At 46.4% G+C, this 20,564-nt stretch overlaps 1 protein-coding gene across 1 annotated transcript in view; it reads left to right on the forward strand.

Annotated features, from left to right (window-relative positions):
• The window catches only part of SNX27 (sorting nexin 27), a 90,190-nt gene that overhangs the window by 30,788 nt on the left and 38,838 nt on the right, over window positions 1-20,564 (forward strand). Inside the window, exons 2-8 of the mRNA XM_068252458.1 lie at window positions 353-584; window positions 3,420-3,612; window positions 5,570-5,634; window positions 8,578-8,682; window positions 8,768-8,846; window positions 15,863-16,026; window positions 19,463-19,552. Coding sequence (XP_068108559.1) covers window positions 353-584; window positions 3,420-3,612; window positions 5,570-5,634; window positions 8,578-8,682; window positions 8,768-8,846; window positions 15,863-16,026; window positions 19,463-19,552 — 928 coding nt within the window. The remainder of the gene's footprint in view (window positions 1-352; window positions 585-3,419; window positions 3,613-5,569; window positions 5,635-8,577; window positions 8,683-8,767; window positions 8,847-15,862; window positions 16,027-19,462; window positions 19,553-20,564) is intronic.

Raw genomic sequence — 20,564 nt, forward strand, 5'->3', positions numbered from 1 at the left:
CTGAGCATGGAAGTTTGTCTGAATTAGTTAGCGAGATGTTGTCTTTACAGAATTTTATTTTGAGCAAAAATATGTTCCTCGATCCTCCGCATAAGAGAAAAGTGGTATTGTGAAATGTGTACATTGTATGTATTGACCTGATTGGCTTGTATCCAGGGCTGTGGAGTCAGTCGAGGAGTCGGAGCAATTTTGGGTACACGGAGTCAGATGATTTTTGTACAGACTCCACAGCCCTGCTTGTATCCATGAATTACCTGTTTGATGAGATTTGGAGACTCCCTGCCTTCTGGTCCCCTGAAATATCTGTTCCATCTAAAACATACACTAATGTGCATCTCTCCTTTTTGTCTAGGAACGGTGTGAATGTGGAAGGAGCGACCCACAAGCAGGTGGTGGACCTCATTCGAGCTGGAGAGAAAGAGCTGGTCCTCACAGTCCTCTCCGTCCCCCCTCATGAAGCGGAGAACCTGGACCCCAGCGACGACTCCTCGGGCCAGTCCTTCTATGACTACACGGAGAAGCAGGCTGTGCCCATCTCCATCCCCACCTACAAACACGTGGAGCAGAATGGGGAAAAGTTTGTGGTGAGCTGCAACTGGGGGGCGACACATTAAGCACAATCTTTTACACTCCATTTAGTAGTGTTTGGTGTTCAAACCTCCTGGGGTTTCTTCATTCAGGAACGTACATTACACCGAATACCGCACTTCAAAGATAGTGGAGAAGGTAGCAGTCTACACCAAGGCCGAAGCATCAGAGATACGATAAGCATGATGTGGACTGCAACCCCATGACCTTCTCCACTAACCTTGGTTAGCATGCAGCAGATCAGATGTTTCTGACATTGTCAGCTGGGCTGTGGAGTCGGCACAATTTTGGGTACCTGGAGTTGGTGGTTTCATAAACTGAGGAGTCCGGAGTTAGTGATTTTTGTACCAAATCCACAGCCCTTTTAATTAGACTGAAGAGTCGGAGCCATTTTGGGTACCTGGAGTCAGTCGGTTGTTTCCTAAACTGAGGAATCTGAGTTGGTGCTGGGAGTCTGATTTTTGTACCGACTCCACATCCCCGATTGTCAGATCTGAAAAGATTAGCTGCATGCTTGTGTCTGGTTTAATTCGTGCACTACAACAGCCAAATAGATCAGCAGGCCTGCCAGGCAACTGGTATTGTTTAAAAGGAAATAAAAATGACAGCCTCCATGGTGTGATGCGCCTGAACCACTCAGTGGAATTGTAGATGATGGACTTTGTATTGTTTGGTTGCGGCTCCACCACAGAGCAAGCTGCTATGAGTATGCGTGTTCCAGATCAGCATGTACGAGTTGTGTTGGTGTTAGAATCCTGGTTTTCCAGAGAATTCTTCACAACACTACTATATAGGATCAGGACTAGAGGTTAGCTTGCCGGTCATTCCAACTTTCACGCAGGTTATGTCCGGCTTGGAATTGGGCTGGGTTAACCAGCAGCTGCAACATTTATACAGGTTACCTGACTTGGAGTTTGTATTGAGACTGCTGCAGTTTGTGGAGACGGGGGTAACACAAAATGTCATAAGAGATGAGACCTCCATATCTTAAAGCAACACCGAAGCAAGAAAGTCACTTGCCTAACGAGGGAAGGCTCTGGATCCCTTAATTCATTCCGGGTTCTCTCTGTGTCCTCGTTCCAGCGCTGTCCCCTCAGTGAAATGATTTGTTCTACAAGTCGCGTACATCTGAGCAGCCTAGGGAAGTCCCCAAGTACTTCTGAAGACTAGGAGATCTGAACTGCACACGTGCAAAGCCGTGCAGGCACATGCTCAGTACAGATGTGCTCGTCTTTGGAAGTGCTCTGGGATGTAAGTGCTTCTGAGGAGCATTGATGGCGACACTTTTGAACGGGGGTCAGTGGGTGAACAAGGAGACAGAGAGGACCAGGAAGGCTGTATGGGCTCCAGAACCTTTACTCTTAGGTGAATATCGAAATTGTTAAATCTAGTTAGTGATGGGCAGAATCGACAGGAGACAAATCTCTCTGCTCGAATCTGATTAGAGAGAGATCTGTTGGCTGCCCGTACAACGCAGGGCGACTCCCGATCAATTTCAGCTTGAAATCTCCCAGGAATCTGCCGAATCCACCGCCTCACCGCTGCTCCCCTAGTTTAAATGTACCCCGTGTGTGCCTTATACCTTACCTGTCCAATGTTGCCCACTGTGCAATGCCCAATCCGTCTCTAGAATCTTGCTTCTCCATTAGCACTACACTGTCTGCCGACGTATAGCATGTGCTGAGTGGATAGTGCTAATGGAGGAGCTGATTCTGATGGGAGGGCACCGCATAGTGGGTAACATCGGACAGATAAGGTATAAATGCACGTGGGGGGGGGGGGGGTACATTTACACTAGGGGAACACCGCCGGGGGTTTCAATGTGTTTGTCGCTCGTTCAATGTGCGCACCTGATCAATCACAACCGCCTGTCATCTGGCAGCATGTCCAATCGATACATCCTCAATTGGGCATGCTCTGGGCAGCACCAATTTTTCATCCGAGTCGATCGTTATCTAATCGGATGGTCGATCGGCTACCAAGTCGAGAGATATATGGCCACCTTTACTGCTGTTCTTTGTTTTCATTGGAATAGATTTCCTTTGCTTCCTCTGCTCCCAGTGTTGCAGGGATCGAAGTACCCTCCACAACCAGATCACAAAAGAACAGTACATCTGGACAGAGGATTTGATGCTTTTCTACTGTATACAGACATTAAAGCAAGGACTTTAGTTTGGGTTGTGCGGAAGCTTGTGCATCTTATCTCAGGTGCTGTATTTATGTCCACTTCGTACTAATCATGTAACACAACGCAGACCCTCAGGGCCTGTTTCCACTTGTGCGTTGCTATACCGTCGCGGAAAAGGCATCAACGAATCCGCATGCTGGTGCGGATTCGTTCGCGTTTCCATGCGGATTTTCACGCGGAATCGCTCGCGGTTTGCTTTTTTTTTTTTTTTTTTTACTATGTCAATGCCGGTTAGCATTGACATGGGTTTTTAAGCAACGAGACACGCGAAAACGCATGGAAAACTGCAAGACAAAACCGCTTGCGGTTTTCTTATTAAATTACATTACCGGCGATTCACGTGCGGCATGCGAATTCTGACGGGTCTGCCGTGCAGATTTTTTTCTGCACAGCAAACCGCACAGAATTCCTGACAAGTGAAAACCGCCCCATCCACTTGTATTGGTTATGCGAATCTGCATGCAGGAAACTCATGCAGATTCACTCTAGTGGAAACGGGCCCTCACAGTTGGCACTCATGGGGCATTTTCAGCAGATACACTGATGGGCCCCAGAATTGAAACTGGTACATAATGTAGGTCCTTGGTAGATGCCGTTCTGTGAGCATAGGTCATATTCTGACCAGTCTTGTGCTCTCTTCCAGGTTTACAACGTGTACATGGCCGGCCGCCAGCTCTGCTCCAAACGATACCGGGAATTTGCCATTCTCAACCAGAACCTCAAGCGGGAGTTTGCCAACTTCACTTTCCCCCGACTACCGGGAAAGTGGCCCTTCTCCTTATCAGAACAGCAGCTGGATGCCCGAAGGAGGGGCTTAGAGGAGTACCTGGAGAAAGGTAGGCCACTCCCATCATTCACCTTGCTTCAGTAAAAGCTGCTGGTATAGCCACTCATTAGGGGCGCTACCTTGCTGAACTAGCAGAGAAGGTTGAGGGCACATTGCCAAGAGCGAACACAGAAGTCTTGCTGGCCACCAACTCTGTTTTATAACTGATTCCAGCAAAGCAAAACACACAGGAACAGAGCTTAACCAATGAGGAAGCTTCCCTCTCTTTTGGTAGAAAAAGTTTTGGCTCCTACACCAGAGGAAAAAGTGTCGGTCCAATTTTGATATCACTAGGCTATGTAACCTGTTTAGGGCCTCTTTCACACTACATGCGATTCCTAATATTTTATTTACTAGTGACCTTAGCCCGTTTAAAAACAGGCTCTAGGTCTGTCATTGTCACCACATGCCAGTGCGCATACCCGCCTGACCAGCCGTCTGGAACGTCCTGCTCCTGTCCCAGGTTGTCCGTGCTGCGCACATGCGCAGTAGAAATAACACACGGACACTGAAGACGCAGGGACACCTGCGGATTTATTATACAGGATTTATAACAATCCAATTTTTGGTTCCAATTAAAAAATGCTGCTAGGTTTTTTTAAATCAGACCTTATAAAAACTCAGAATTGCATGTAGTATGCTAGAGGCTTAAGGTTTGCTATTAAAACAGAGGGAAATTTACGTATTGGTTAAAGGAATTGTCGGGCAAAACAAACAAAAAAAAAAGTTTCACTTACCTGGGGCTCTTACCAGCCCCATGTAGCCATCCTGTGCCCTCGTAGTCACTCACTGCTTCTCCAGTCCCCTGCCGCCAGCTAGTTTTGTTTTTGCCGACCTCTGGCTAGGGGCTATATCGCCGTTCTTGAGTGCTAGGGGGCCAAACCACCTGCTGATTGCAGTTAGGTATACTGTTTGTGGGGCCCTAGCTTTCATAGGATAATGTTAGCCTGTACATGCATGCACTTGCCATCTATCCAGCTAGATATAGTTAGCACTGACAGGATTCCAAGCAAAGTGGCATGCAGGTAGAAGGGGATATTGGCCACAGTCCACTAGAATATAGAAGAAGCTGCTCTGACAGGGCAGTGCAGTACTTGCAATACCATCCCGCTATCTGACTTTCAGTGTTGACTGTAGATGGCTTTTAAAGCAGTGCTGAAACGACTCAAAAAAAGTGAGATACTCGCCTACGGCGTGGCAAGGCTCTAGATCCCATAGATCCTTCCCAGTACTTTCTCGGTGCTGCTGTTCCAGCGTCTGGTCCCAGTGATGTTCTTTGACCAGCTTGGTCAAACATGCCTTCGACCCTATTCCGGCAGTCTTTGGAGTTACTCGTTTCCCTGCAGATGAGCGGATCTGTACTAAGTATGCGTGAGTCCAGGCCCAGGCATGCGCTGTGTGAAGCAAGGCTCTGGCAGTGCTGTCCAACTTCAGAGGCCATGTCTAGTACCAGATTTTTTGGCTGGAGGGGCATAGCATCCGTGCCTGGGCTTTGCCAAATGCAAAGAGGCGGGCCTGGCAGAGGAGAGGGACTGACATACAATAGTCCAGGCAAGCTAGTGCGGGCTGCCAATTAGCACTACTCTATAGGACCCAGATTCTTCCCTTTTCTATAGGTTAGTATCTCACTCGTTTTTTTTTTTAGGGGGAAGGGGGGGGTGGTTGTTTGCACTACTTCAGTAATACTTTAAGTAACAATAAACATTGTTGTCAGGGAAAGGAGCCTAAATCAGGGACATTTTTCTAAAAGTGCCCGCAAATAATTCTTGGCCAAATACATGTTCTGCATTCGGAAAGAGAATTACCACCAGTTGATCAGACAAGACATGTGACCGCGCTTAGGTCTATCCTTTCGTCATATGAGCGGATAACACTGGATTGTACAGCGTACTCAGTAGGTCTGTCCTTATACCGAGATCATATGAACCGGACAAGCCTGATCTGCTTGTTTCTGTTTTTGGCTGCAGTTTGTTCTATACGGGTGATCGGTGAGAGTGACATCATGCAAGAGTTCCTTTCCGAGTCAGATGAGGTAAGACCCGCCTCTTCCTGCTGTCTGTGACCTCATCTGTCACTCTTCATCCCAGCATCCTTTTTCTCCTCATTATCACATTGTGCGTGCCTCTGAGGGACGGTGAGTGACATGCGTTGTCCTGTGTACTCTGTAAAGTGCTGTATTATGTCACTATATTCATTGGGGGGGGGGGGGGGGGTGGAATCAATATTTAGAGCCATCAAGAGATGGTTTGCAATCAGATTCTGATCGCAAAGCGCTAGGGAGTTCAAAGCCTGACAGACACTACGCAATGGCATTTACATTAGTGGGGCACAACATCGGTTTTGGTTCGTTAGCATTCCTGTACAAAGTTTAGGCGCTCAGGAAAATTAGCCAGTTCTAGAATACAACTGCAAAGCAGGTGGTTATGGCGTTGCTCTAGAAGCAATGCTATATAGTGGGCCCATTTCCATTTGCGGATGCGAATTTTGCATGCGGTTGCATGCGAATTTTCATGTGAATTCGCATAAGATTTCGCATGGATGACTATGTATGCGAATTTAACCATGGCAATGCCTGTGTGCTTTTTCATTGTTTCTATGCGAAATCGTATGAAAATTCACATACCAAAACCGCATGCAAATTTCCTATTAAATACGAAACGCATAGAGGTATGCGAATTCTGATGGCTCTGCCGTGAAGATTTTTTTCTGCACAGAAAAACGCTCAAATCCTGACAAGTGGAAACAGTCCTATCCACTTGCATTGTCTATGCGAATCTGCATGCAGGAAACGCATGCAGATTCGCTCTAGTGGAAACGGGCCCTAAGATACCCGATGTGACATGAGATAGACGTGTATGTACAGTGCCTGGCACACAAATAACTATGCTATGTTCCTTTTTTCTTTCTCTGCCTGAAAGTTAAATATCAGGTATGCAAGTGGCACTTCCTGTCTGGACTGGGTCAGACTACAGTGTGACCCTCACTGATAAGAAATTACAACTGTAAAACACTTTCCTAGCAGAAAATGGCTTCTGAGAGCAGAAAGGGATAAAAAGGGTCAATAGTTCATAGATTTCAGCTCTGGCATACTTCGAAAGTAGATGTAAATATTTAGTAAAGCTGTAGAATATCTTAAAGTGAACCTAAAGCCTACCAAAAAAAATGAGATTAACTCACCTGGGGCTTCCCTCAGCCCCCTGCAGCCGATCGGTGCCCTCGCAGCTCCGGTCCGATGCTTCTGGACCCGCCGGCGACGACTTCTGGGTTCACCGTCACCGGCCGACAGGCATGGGAACGTGAGTGATAGTTCGCGTTCCCAGCCTGTATATCGCCCCCTATGCTGCTATTGCGGCCAGGAGGTCGCAATAGCAGCATAGGGGGCGATATACAGGCTGGGAACGCGAACTATCACTCGCGTTCCCATGCCTGACGGCCGGTGACGGTGAACCCAGAAGTCGTCGCCGGCGGGTCCAGAAGCATCGGACCGGAGCTGCGAGGGCACCGATCGGCTGCAGGGGCTGAGGGAAGCCCCAGGTGAGTTAATTTCCTTTTTTTTTTTTTTTTTATTTTTTTTTTTTTTTGGCAGGTTTTTAGGTTCACTTTAACCACTTAACGACCGCCTAACGCCCATAGGCGGCGGCGGGTCGTTAGTAGTATAGCATGGAAACGGCCGCTCGATCGAGCGGCCTTTCCATGCCAGTTCACGGAGACTGCCTCCGTGAACAGTGTGCGAGCCGCCGATCGCGGCTCGCACGCATAATGTAAACATGCGGGGAAGGAATCCCCGCTGTTTACATCACACGGCGCTGCTGCGCAGCAGCGCCGTGACGTAGATCGGCGATCCCCGGTCTCTGATTGGCCGGGGATCGCCGGCATCTGATAGGCAGAAGCCTATTCTATCAGGCGCAGGACGGATATCCGTCCTGCGCCGCACAGAGGACATGGGAGAGGGAGGTAAGCAGAGGGAGCCCGGAAAACGCTGCGGAGGGGGGCTTTGAGGAGCCCCCCCCCGCAAATCAATAGTAGCCGGCGGCGGTCAGACCCCCCCTGCAGGACATCCCCCTAGTGGGAAAAAAAGGGGGGGGGAAGTCTGATCGCCCTGCCTTTTACCTGATCGGTGCTGCGGGCTGTAGAGCCCACGCAGCACCGATCATTCCAAAATCCCCTGGTCCTTAAGTGGTTAAGTCATTTTTAGGAGGAGGATAGATACAATTATTTGTGTTAATTTGTTTATTTGCACCTCGGGTGTCCTTTAAGGGTAATTCGGGATTCTGGCGACCGCCAGATCCCAAATTACTTCTTCCTCTGAGTTGCTATGACTCAGAGGGGGAATACTATTTAACGCCGCCGGGGTTTGAGCGGCAGCAAGGAGAACAGTCACCCACCATGCACCCATCTCTCCGGTGGCCGAATAATATGTGCGCTACAACTGAACCGAGTGGGCTGCGACTTTTATAACTGAAAGGACTATTTTGTATTTATTTGGCAGGGGTAAGTGTAATTAAAAGTGGCCTCAACTGCCGTCAGTTCTCACTGGTTTAAAGAGGAACTCTAGTAAAAATAATTTAAAAAAGTGCTTCATTTTTACAATAATTATGTATAAATGATTTAGTCAGTGTTTTCCCATTGTAAAAATCTTTCCTCTCCCTTTTATCACATGGAGACAGTTTACTGCTGGCAGGTGATGTCACTAGAAGTAGCTGCTGCTTGCTTTTTTGAGAGTTGGAAACAGCTGTAAACGGCTATTTCCCACAATGCAACCAGGTTCACAGACAGGAAACTGTCAGGACCATGGTCCTCACAGGTTCCTGTGGGAGGGGTTTCACCACAATATCAGCCATACAGCACCCCCTGATGATCAGTTTGTGAAAAGGAATAGAATTCTCATGGGAAAGGGGGTATCCGCTACTGAAAGGGATGAAGTTCAATTCATGATCACGGTTTCTCTTTACCTTTTACTCCTATACTCCCACAGAATTACAATGGAGTCTCTGATGTTGAGCTGCGCATTGCGTTACCCGACAAGACCACGGCCACTGTCCGAGTAAAGAAGAACAGTACCACTGACCAGGTGTACCAGGTATGAGGGAACATCTCTCTTGTCAATAGCTGATCAGCTGCCCTCTGTCTTTCTGCCTGCTCACTCTGTCCGCTTTCATCCACAGGCTCTTGCTGCCAAGATCGGCATGGATGGCATCACTGCAAACTACTTTGCCCTGTTTGAGGTCATTAATCACTCCTTTGGTTAGTATTCTGCACCTATTTTAATCTTGCTTATTAAAGTCTAAAATGAGCCGTACACAAGCTGATAACTGCCCAGCCTAGCAAACACTTAATTTACTTCCCATTTCATGGCGATCGTTTATAGCCCTCCATCACCTAGACTCTACTGTATTTAGACACAAGACAAGTAACATTTTCTCCTGCCAGACTCAAGGCATTTAAGCTGGAGCCACTAGGGCACACTCAGTAGGCAGTAGCAGTGTTAAGGGGTCTTGCCCATGGACTCCTTACTGAACAGGAAGAGCCAAGATTTAAACCCAAGTCTCCTGTGTCAGAGGCAGAGCTCTTATCCAGTGCACTATCCAGCCGAGGATCCAGAGGTTCCCTCTTCATAGGCAAGTATCTGTTGTTTTTTTGTTTTTGTTTGTTTGTTTTTTTTTTATTTTTTTATTTGTTGTTTTAGTAACAATCCACCTTGAGTGCACGTTGCAACCACTTCACATCTAGACCTTGTTTCCCCCCTCATGGACTAGAGCAATTTTGATGTTTTAGCTTTGTCCCTATTTAATCAACAATTACTTTAACCACTTGCCGACCGCCTACTTCATATTGGCGGCGGCAAAGTGGCAGCCCCAGGACCACGTAACGCAGATTGGCGTCAGGTCCTGGGGCACTCTCTGGCCGGGGATCGCGCGCTGGGATGCGCGCGCATCCACCGGCAATAGGCTCCGCCCACCCGCGACGTCAACCCGCCGGCCAATCGGGAGCGCCGGCGGGTTGTTAACCCCGCGATCGCCGCTACAAAGTGTATAATACACTTTGTAATGTATACAAAGTGTATTATACAGGCTGCCTCCTGCCCTGGTGGTCCCAGTGTCCGAGGGACCACCAGGGCAGGCTGCAGCCACCCTAGTCTGCACCCAAACACACTGATCTGCCCCCCCCTGCCCCCTGATCGCCCACAGTACCCCTCAGACCCCCCCTGCCCACCCCCCAGACCACCATTTGCACACAATCACCCCCCTAATCACCCATCAATCACTCCCTGTCACTATCTGTCAACGCTATTTTTTTTTTTAGTCCCTAAACTGCCCCCTGCTCCCTCCTGATCACCCCCCACCCCTCAGATTCTCCCCAGACCCCCCCCAGACCCTCCCCCCCCCCCCTGCGTACTGTATGCATCTATCCCCCCTGATCACCTGCCAATCACCTGTCAATCACCCGTCAATCACCCCCTGTCACTGCCACCCATCAATCAGCCCCTAACCTGCCCCTTGCGGGCAATCTGATCACCCACCCACACCAATAGATCGCCCGCAGATCCGACATCAGATCACCTCCCAAATCCATCGTTTACATCTATTCTCTCCTCTAAACACCCACTAATTACCCATCAATCACCCATCAATCACCCCCTATCACCACCTGTCACTGTTACCCATCAGATTAGACCCTTGCGGGCACCCAATCGCCCGCCCACACACTTAGATTGCCCTCAACCCCCCCCCCCCTTATCGATTCGCCAGTGCATTATTTACATCCGTTCTTCCCTGTAATAACCCACTGATCACCTGTCAATCACCCCCTGTCACTGCCACCCATCAATCACGCCCTGTCACTGCCACCCATCAATCAGCCCCTAACCTGCCCCTTGCGGGCAATCTGATCACCCACCCACACCAATAGATCGCCCGCAGATCCGACATCAGATCACCTCCCAAATCCATCGTTTACATCTATTCTCTCCTCTAAACACCCACTAATTACCCATCAATCACCCATCAATCACCCCCTATCACCACCTGTCACTGTTACCCATCAGATTAGACCCTTGCGGGCACCCAATCGCCCGCCCACACACTCAGATTGCCCTCAACCCCCCCCCCTTATCGATTCGCCAGTGCATTATTTACATCCGTTCTTCCCTGTAATAACCCACTGATCACCTGTCAATCACCCCCTGTCACTGCCACCCATCAATCACCCCCTGTCACTGCCACCCATCAATCAGCCCCTAACCTGCCCCTTGCGGGCAATCTGATCACCCACCCACACCAATAGATCGCCCGCAGATCCGACAACAGATCACCTCCCAAATCCATCGTTTACATCTATTCTCTCTTCTAAACACCCACTAATTACCCATCAATCACCCCCTATCACCACCTGTCACTGTTACCCATCAGATTAGACCCTAATCTGCCCCTTGCGGGCACCCAATCACCCGCCCACACCTCAGAACGCCCTCAGACCCCAGCCCTGATCACCTCGCTAGTGCATTGCTTGCATCTATTTCCCCCCTCTAATCACACCTTGAGACACCCATAAATCACCTCCTGTCACCCCCTAGCACACCTACCCATCAGATCAGGCCCTAATTTGCCCCGTGTGGGCTCCTGATCACTCGGCCAAACCCTCAGATCCCCCTCAGACCCCCTTCCGATCACCTCCCCAGTGCATTGATTGCATCTATTCTCCCCTCTAACCGCCCCCTGAGACACCCATCAATCACCTCCTGTCACCCCCCTAGCACTCCTATCCATCAGATCAGGCCCAATACATCCTGTCATCTAAGAGGCCACCCTGCTTATGACCGTTTCCACAAAATTTGCCCTCTCATAGACCACCTGTCATCAAAATTTGCAGATGCTTATACCCCTGAACAGTCATTTTGAGAAATTTGGTTTCCAGACTACTCACAGTTTTGGGCCCGTAAAATGCCAGGGCAGTATAGGAACCCCACAAGTGACCCCATTTTAGAAAGAAGACACCCCAAGGTATTCTGTTAGGTGTATGATGAGTTCATAGAAGATTTTATTTTTTGTCAAAAGTTAGCGGAAATTGGATTTTTATTGTTTTTTTCACAAAGTGTCATTTTTCACTAACTTGTGACAAAAAATAAAATCTTCTATGAACTCACCATACCCCTAACGGAATACCTTGGGGTGTCGTCTTTCTAAAATGGGGTCACTTGTGGGGTTCCTATACTGCCCTGGCATTTTAGGGGCCCTAAACCGTGGGGAGTAGTCTAGAAAACAAATGCCTCAAAATGACCTGTGAATAGGACGTTGGGCCCCTTAGCGCACCTAGGCTGCAAAAAAGTGTCACACATGTAGTATCGCCATACTCAGGAGAAGTAGTATAATGTGTTTTGTGGTGTATTTTTACACATACCCATGCTGGGTGGGAGAAATCTCTCTGTAAATGGACAATTGTGTGTAAAAAAAATCAAAAATGTGTCATTTACAGAGATATTTCTCCCACCCAGCATGGTTATATGTAAAAATACACCACAAAACACATTATACTACTTCTTCTGAGTACGGCGATACCACATGTGTGACACTTTTTTGCAGCCTAACTGTGCTAAGCGGCCCAAAGTCCAATGAGTACCTTTAGGATTTCACAGGTCATTTTGAGACATTTGGGTTCAAGACGACTACTCACGGTTTAGGGCCCCTAAAATGCCAGGGCAGTATAGGAACCCCACAAATGACCCCATTTTAGAAAGAAGACACCCCAAGGTATTCCGTTAGGAGTATGGTGAGTTCATAGAAGATTTTATTTTTGTCACAAGTTAGCAGAAAATGACACTTTGTGAAAAAAAACAATTAAAATCAATTTCCGCTAACTTGTGACAAAAAAAAAAAATCTTCTATGAACTCACCATCCTCCTAATGGAATACCTTGGGGTGTCTTCTTTCTAAAATGGGGTAATTTGTGGGATTCCTATACTGTCCTGGCATTTTAGGGGCCCTAAACCGTGAGGAGCAGTCTTGAAACGAAATTTCTCAAAATGACCTGTGAAATCCTAAAGGTACTCATTGGACTTTGGGCCCCTTAGCGCAGTTAGGGTGCAAAAAAGTGCCACACATGTGGTATCGCCGTACTCAGGAGAAGTAGTATAATGTGTTTTGGGGTGTATTTTTCCACATACCCATGCTGAGTGGGAGAAATATCTCTATAAATTGACAATTGTGTGTTAAAAAAAGAAAACAATTGTCATTTACGGAGATATTTCTCCCACCCAGCATGGGTATGTGTAAAAATACACCCCAAAACACATTATACTACTTCTCCTGAGTACGGCAATACCACATGTGTGGCACTTTTTTGCAGCCTAACTGCGCTAAGGGGCCCAAAGTCCAATGAGCATCTTTAGGCTTTACAGGGGTGCTTACAATTAGGCACCCCCCAAAATGCCAGGACAGTGAACACACCCCACAAATGACCCCATTTTGGAAAGTAGACACTTCAAGGTATTCAGAGAGTAGCATAGTGAGTCCGTGGTAGATTTCATTTTTTTTTGTCGCAAGTTAGAAGAAATGGAAACTTTTTTTTTTGTTTTTTTTTGTTACAAAGTGTCATTTTCCGCTAACTTGTAACAAAAAATAAAATCTTCTATGAACTCACCATGCCTCTCACTGAATACTTTGGGATGTCTTCTTTCCAAAATGGGGTCATTTGGGGGGGATTTGTACTATCCTGGAATTTTAGCCCCTCATGAAACCTGACAGGTGCGCAGAAAAGTCAGAGATGCTTGAAAATGGGAAAATTCACTTTTGGCACCATAGTTTGTAAACGCTATAACTTTTACCCAATCCAATAAATATACACTGAATGGGTTTTTTTTTATCAAAGACATGTAGCAGAATAACTTTCGCGCTCAAATGTATAGGAAATTTTACTTTATTTGAAAAATGTCAGCACAGAAAGTTAAAAAAGTCATTTTTTTGACAAAATTCATGTCTTTTTTGATGAATATAATAAAAACTAAAACTCGCAGCAGCAATCAAATAGCACCGAAAGAAAGCTGTATTAGTGACAAGAAAAGGAGGTAGAATTCATTTAGGTGGTAGGTTGTATGATTGAGCAATAAACCGTGAAAGCTGCAGTGGTCTGAATGGAAAAAAAGGCTCTGGTCCTTAAGGGGTTTTATGACTGCAGTCCTTAAGTGGTTAATACTACTTATACACCTAAAACATTATATTGTTTTTTTCTTTTTTTCCAAAAGAAACTAGACTTATTATAGGGGAGTATCATATATCATCATATATCATAGGGGAGTATTTTTTTCTGAAGAACAATTTTGTTTCCTGTGCATGTTAATGTGAAAAAGTTTTTTTTTTTTTTTTTTTACCTACTACAGTTTAAAAATAATAGTAGATTATTCTATTTGGCTGGTTCTCCTGTTTATCACAGACCCTAAGTTCTGCCCCTGTCCTAATTTATGGTGATATTTGAATCAGATATAAAGGCTTTTTTGTTTGGGGGAGGGGGATGTTTTTTCTTTTGCTACAGTGTGTACCAGTACTTTACACTTTCAACAGAGAAAGTATTTTTAATGGTAATGGGGAAGGTTAAAGAGAACCCGAGGTGGGATTTAATTGTTAGTGGGGCACAGAGGCTGGTTGTGCACGCTAACACCAGCCTCTGTTGCCCCATGGTGTGCCTCCAGGACCCCCCCTGCGTGCCGCTATACCCCCCGCAGTGCTAGCGACACACAGCGTGTCGCCAGCACAATGTTTACCTATGCCTGTCTGTTAGCGCCGCTCCCCCCGCCTCCTCCGTATCGGCGCTTCCCGCCCGCGTCACTTCCCTCCAATCAGCCGGAGGGAAGGGACACGGCGGGTAGCACCGATACGGAGCGGCGCTGACAGACAGCGCTTAGGTAAACATTGTGCTGGCGACACGCTGTGTGTCGCTAGCACTGCGGGGGTATAGGGGCGTGCAGGGGGGTCCTGGAGGCACACCATGGGGCAACAGAGGCTGGTGTTAGTGTGCACAACCAGCCTCTGTGCCCTAGTAACATAATTAAGTCCCACCTCGGGTTTTCTTTAATCATTTCATTTTGGAGGTTGTGGTCATAAGAGTGGGTGTGGTTAAACAGTATATTTTATTGTAGTAGTTTTTGCTGCATCACCATTGTTTTTACCCCGTTACATTACCCCATTTGACCTGGAGTTCCCCCTACCTTATCCAGATCTCCCTGGTAGGCTAGTGGTCCCCCATATGTTTCCAAGGTGGTCTAGTGGTTTCCAAAAATGCTTCAGTGGTGTCCTCATATGCCTCCCTTGAAGGGTTAGGATGCGGTTCTCCAGCACCAGAGGCAGAGATTTCAAAGTGTCCCTCCTGGCTGATGTGCCCCCAGTATTAGGGTAGCTTCTCCCCCACCAGTATAGATGGCCAGATGTGCCCCCAGTATTGGGTGGATCCCTTCCCCAGTACAGGTGGACAGATGTGACCCTTTCTTCTGAAGGTCTTTTTTTTTTTTTTTTCTTTCTTTTATATATCAGTTCTCATCCATCCGATTATGTGCATACTACTAGAGATGGGTCTGAACTGGCCGCAGAGAACAGGCCATGGTGAATGACCTCGGGGTCATTTCCGCATTTATCTTACTGCGCAGACGCTTTCCCGGGGGGCGCGCGTCCTTGATCGTGCGCCTGCAGCCGGGAGCATTCTGCGCATGTGCACATCACAGAGAGCACTCCCGGCGTTGTGCACATGCGCAGAATGCTCCCGGCTGCAGGCGCGCAATCAAGGACGTGTGGCCGCCGGGAAAGCGTTTGCGCAGTAATGCGTAATATGACGAATGTGGAAATGACCCCGAGGTTATTCCCCATAGCCTGTTCGCTGCGAACAGTTCGCAACATCACTACATACTACTTATTGACTTTTAGCATGGACGCATTTAATTAGAGGCATGGAAAAGAAAAAATGGGAATTTGGCAATTCAGAGCATCTATGGGGAAAGTCAGCTGTTTGGGTCTAACCTACACTCAACAGCAACACAAGTTGTGAGGTCTAATCCCACATGTGGGGGGCAGTATAACATGGCACCTTTTAGAATGACAGGGGGCTTAGAGAAGGGTAGTAGAGTGGGCTAGATTGATTAAAGGCATCACTGAAGCCAGACTGGTAATTGGAATGCGGAATGAGATGCATTTTCTTCCCAGAACTACACAAGTCTCTGTGTCTTCTGGTGTGTGGGGATGGCTGGTGGTTGCTGACGGAGTTCCTCTTTACTTTCTCAGTTAGGAAATTAGCGCCCAATGAGTTTCCTCACAAGCTGTATGTACAGAATTACACCTCAGCCGTCCCCGGAACCTGCCTCACCGTCCGCAAGTGGCTCTTCACCACCTCCGAGGAAGCGCTGCTGAAGGATAACGACCTGGCCGTCTCCTTCTTCTTCCATCAGGTACGCAGCCTGCTATGTGCAGGATAATACTCTACCCTTAGGGCCTGAGCCCACTAACGCAGTTGTATCCGCTTTTCAGCATCTTGATGTGTAACTGAAAAGCAGACCGAACTGCGCTTGTGGGCTCAGGCTGTATAAAGACACATCTATCACATCTCATGGCTGTATGAGGCTGGCTGTCATTTAATGTTACAAAAATGACTTTTGCCAACTTGGATTGGATTTATCATGAATTCACTGGTTGGGATTTCACATCATGGTGTGTGAGTGATAGGAGCTATGTGCAGCATTGTTTTTTCTTAAAGTGGACCCGAACTCTTTCACAGGACAGAAGGAAAACCGAGAGAAATATACCCTGTTTATATTTAGAGAGTTTAGCCTGTCTAATTCCCCCTCATCTGTCACTAATTACAACTGTAATTCTGTGTCAGCTGGCTGCCTCGGCAGAGCAATTAATTTGTAAACGCAGGATCGTAACACTCCATGAAAGCAGGAAGTAGACACACTGCAGATTTATTGCAGGATTTGTTTTAGCTGCAACAAAGAAAAAATGTTGTTAGAGGTTATTATGCTATTGCTTATCTTTTAGAGCAGAAAGGAAGTTCTGCGTTCAGGTCCGCTTTAAAGGACAACTGATACGAGAGCAATAGGCAAGCTGCCATATTTATTTCCTTTTAAGCAATACCGGTTGCCTGGCTATCCTGCTGATCCTCTGCCTCTAATACTTTTAGCCGTATACCCTGAACAAGCATGCAGCATACCAGGGGTTTCTGACATTGTCAGATCTGACATGCTTGTTTCTGGTGTTATTTAGACAATACTGCAGCCAGATAAATCAGCAGGGCTGCCAGGCAACTGGTATTATTTAAAAGGAAATAAATATGGGTTCCTTATTCTTCTCACGTCAGTTGTCCTTTTAAAGGGAACCTGAAATGAGAAGTGATGGAGGCTTCCATTTTTATTTCTTTTTAAACCAAGTTGCCTGGCAGTCCTGCTGATTTCTTTGGCTGCGGTAGTGTCTTAAACACATACCTGAAACCAACATGTTACTAATCAGGTTAGAAAATATGATCTGCATGCTTGTTCGGGGTCTATGGCTATAAGTAGAGACAGACGATCAGCGGACAGCCAGGCAATTTGATATCTATATATCTATATCTCTATCCATATCCCTCTCACTCATATTCCCTTTAAAGGACAGCTATTATGTAAAATGTTAACATTTAAAATCCATAGATATAAAATGTAGATTTTTCCCTGTTTGGAAAAAAAAAGTGCTATAATTTCTTCTTCTATGCCTTTGTCCTGTACAGTAGGTTGTAAAAAACTGGCAGCTCTGACTGGTTTGGACTAGTGCATCTTCTCATAGGGGATTCTCTGGTATTTATTTAGAAAAAGCACTTGCTGAACCAAAGCTGCTTAGTCCAACTGCTAAAATGGTATACAAGCAATACCAAACTGTAGGAGACAGATAAGGAAGCAAGTAGGGAGGCAAGTCGTCATCTTTCTATAGATTCTTTCCAGGGAGTTGTTTTGAAAGAGAAAAAAAATGGGTAATACTCAATCTCCCAAAAGGAGATAATCTAGCCCCAAAATATGTCAGTTTTTTACTATCTACTGCAGCTGACAGCCGTATAGGGGAAAAAAAAGTAATTTATGGTGCATTTTACTCTGACAGAAATTTACATTTTATATGTTTGTATTTTCAATTTTATAATTTGCCGTAATAGTTGTCCTCTCCCCCTTTCATCAGCCCATTGACAGCGGAAGGTGGCCGCTCGTGTGTTTGCGCCTTGCCTGCACCATGCACCATTTTAAAGGTCCGTTTTGCAGGAACTAGTAAAGTGGACCTGAACTCTTGCACAGGACAGAAGGAAAACATAGAGAAATGGCCCCTGTATGTATTTAGAGAGTTTAGCCTAATTCTCCCTTATCTGTGACTAAGCACCACTATAATTTGATCTCTTCAGCTGTGTCATCTCTGAATCTCCTTTGCCTTGCCAGAGCTGCTAATTTGTAAATGTAGGATGTTAACCCTATGTCTGCTTCTGTGAAAGAAGGAAGTAGACGCACTGCAGATTTATTGCAGGATTTTTATTAGCTGTAAGGTTTTTTTGTTTTGTTTTTTTCCTTCCTGTAAATGTTATTGTGCTGTTTATCCTTTAGAGCACAGATGAAGTTCTGATTTCAGGTCTGCTTTAAAGGGAACCTAAACTGAGGATATGATTTTTTTTTCCTTTTAAAATACCAGTTGCCTGACTCTCCTGCTGATCCTGAGTCTCTAATACTTTTAGCGACTGCCCCTCAACAAGCATGCAGGTCAGGTGCTCTGACTGAAGTCAGGCTGGATTCGCTGCATGCTTGTTACAGGTACACATGTGATTCAACCACTACTGCTGCCAAAGAGATCAGCAGGACCGATAAGGAAACATCCATATCCCTCTCAGTTAAAGGATACCCAAAGTGACATGATAGACATGGGTATGTACAGTGCCTAGCACACAAATAACTATGCTGTGTTCCTTTTTTCTTTCTCTGCCTGAAAGAGTTAAATATCAGGTATGTAAGTGGCTGACTCAGTCTTGACTCAGACAGGAAGTGACTACAGTGTGACCCTCACTGATAAGAAATTCCCCTTTTTATCTTTCTTGCTCTCAGAAGCCATTTTCTGCTAGGAAAGTGTTTTATAGTTGGAATTTATCAGTGAGGGTCACACTGCTGATCCTCTTCCTCATGCTTTTAGCCGTAGACACTGAACAAGCATGCAGCAGATCAGGTGTTTCTGACATTGTCAGATCTGACAAGATTAGCCATATGCTTGTTTCTGGTGTTATTCAAATACTACAGCAGCCAAATAGATCAGCAGGGCTGCCAGGCAACTGGTATTATTTAAAAAGAAATAAATATGGCAGCCTCCATATACCTCTCACTTCAGTTGTCCTTTAAGGTTCCCTTTAAAGTGAACCTTAAGTCAGAAAAAAAAAAAAGTTTTACTCACCTGGGGCCCTCGCGTTGCCGCATATCTATGCGTTCGTAATGCGGCAACGCGTATTTTTGTAATACAATCGCGCTAATTACAGTCGGGTATACGGAAAAAGCTGTGCGTGGCCAGTCCTGATGGGCCTGTCGGCAAAAACTAAACTAGCTGGCTGCGGGGGACCAGAGGATTAGTGAGTGGCTGCGAGGGCACAGGACTACTGCAGGGGGCTGGTAGAAGCCCCAGGTGAGTAAAACTTTTTTTTTTTTCTGACTTAAGTGTCTCTTTAAGCCAATCACAGGTCAGTAGGAGGGGTCAGAATCTGAACAGCTGGAGCCGTTGCTTGTCTTCACCCCCCATATCTGCTTCCCAGAGAACTGATATTCTGCAGTGCCATGGGTTTGATTGGTATGGCTATGATAGTGAATCACCAGTAATAGATCATTGGTGTAATTTCAGGCGGTGGATGATGTCAAACGAGGCTACATCAAAGCTGATGACAAAGCCTACCAGTTACAGAAGCTCTGCGAGCAGCGTAAGATGTTAATGGTAAGACCAATGCCCTTTTATGGAATGTACTCAGATGTGCCACCATGTGTCTGTGGGATGTAGTGCTACCTAATCAGTGCATACATTCAGTGAGCACTGCATCTGAAATCAATCAGCAGTGCTAAAGATCAGGGCTGTGGAGTCGGTACAAAAATCATCCAATTCCTCTGGTTATAGAACCTCAGAATCCAGGTACCCAAAATGTCTCCAATCCTCGACTCCGACTTCACAGCCTTTGCAGGGCTGAGGAGTCTGTTTCATAAACTGGAGGAGTCAGAGTTGGATGATTTCTGTACAGACTCCGACTACAGGTTCCCCAAATATGCTGCGACTCCACAGTCCTGCTATAGAGATGCACACTACTCACAGTGTTCTCCCCAGGCTCTTTTAGCCGGGTGCTCCACCCGGCTGTCATCAGCTCACCTCCTCCTATGCAGTAAGCAAAGTTGTGCACAGAAGCACCGGCCCTGCATTCTCCTCTTGCCCCACCCAGCTACTTTTTCATGCCACCCGGCTACTATTTCATGCCACCCATCTGGAAATAATTTCTGAGGAGAACACTGCTCACAGGAGATGCAGGTTTGAATATTGTGCTATTGAAGCTGGTTTTGGCCTCTCTTGGTTCGTTGACACATGGGGAAACTGATGAGCTCAATTCACTTTGCTTTCACTTTGACTGTAGCTTGTATCTCTGATGTAAGTAGCTGTGGGTAAGGCAATCTATGGTTTGCTTTGGCAAAGGATCTTCTCATTCTGAGGATACAACAAAGCACAAGAATAAATGTGTTTTTTATAGTGAAGATAGTTGGGCTGCAGAATTGGAAGATCTTTGAAGTCTTCACTTGTGCGTTGTTGATCACATTTTCAGCATCGCACAGTGATGTCATCCGCAGGGATATCACAGGTACATAGACTGCACTGTCTGATGGTCCTCATCATTGTTTTGCATTTCCTGCAGAACTGCCACACATGGTTGCTTGCATTTCAGTGCGCTTGCGTTGCAATTACATTC

This window comes from Hyperolius riggenbachi, chromosome 9, assembly GCF_040937935.1.
Source record: "Hyperolius riggenbachi isolate aHypRig1 chromosome 9, aHypRig1.pri, whole genome shotgun sequence".
NCBI lineage: Eukaryota > Metazoa > Chordata > Amphibia > Anura > Hyperoliidae > Hyperolius > Hyperolius riggenbachi.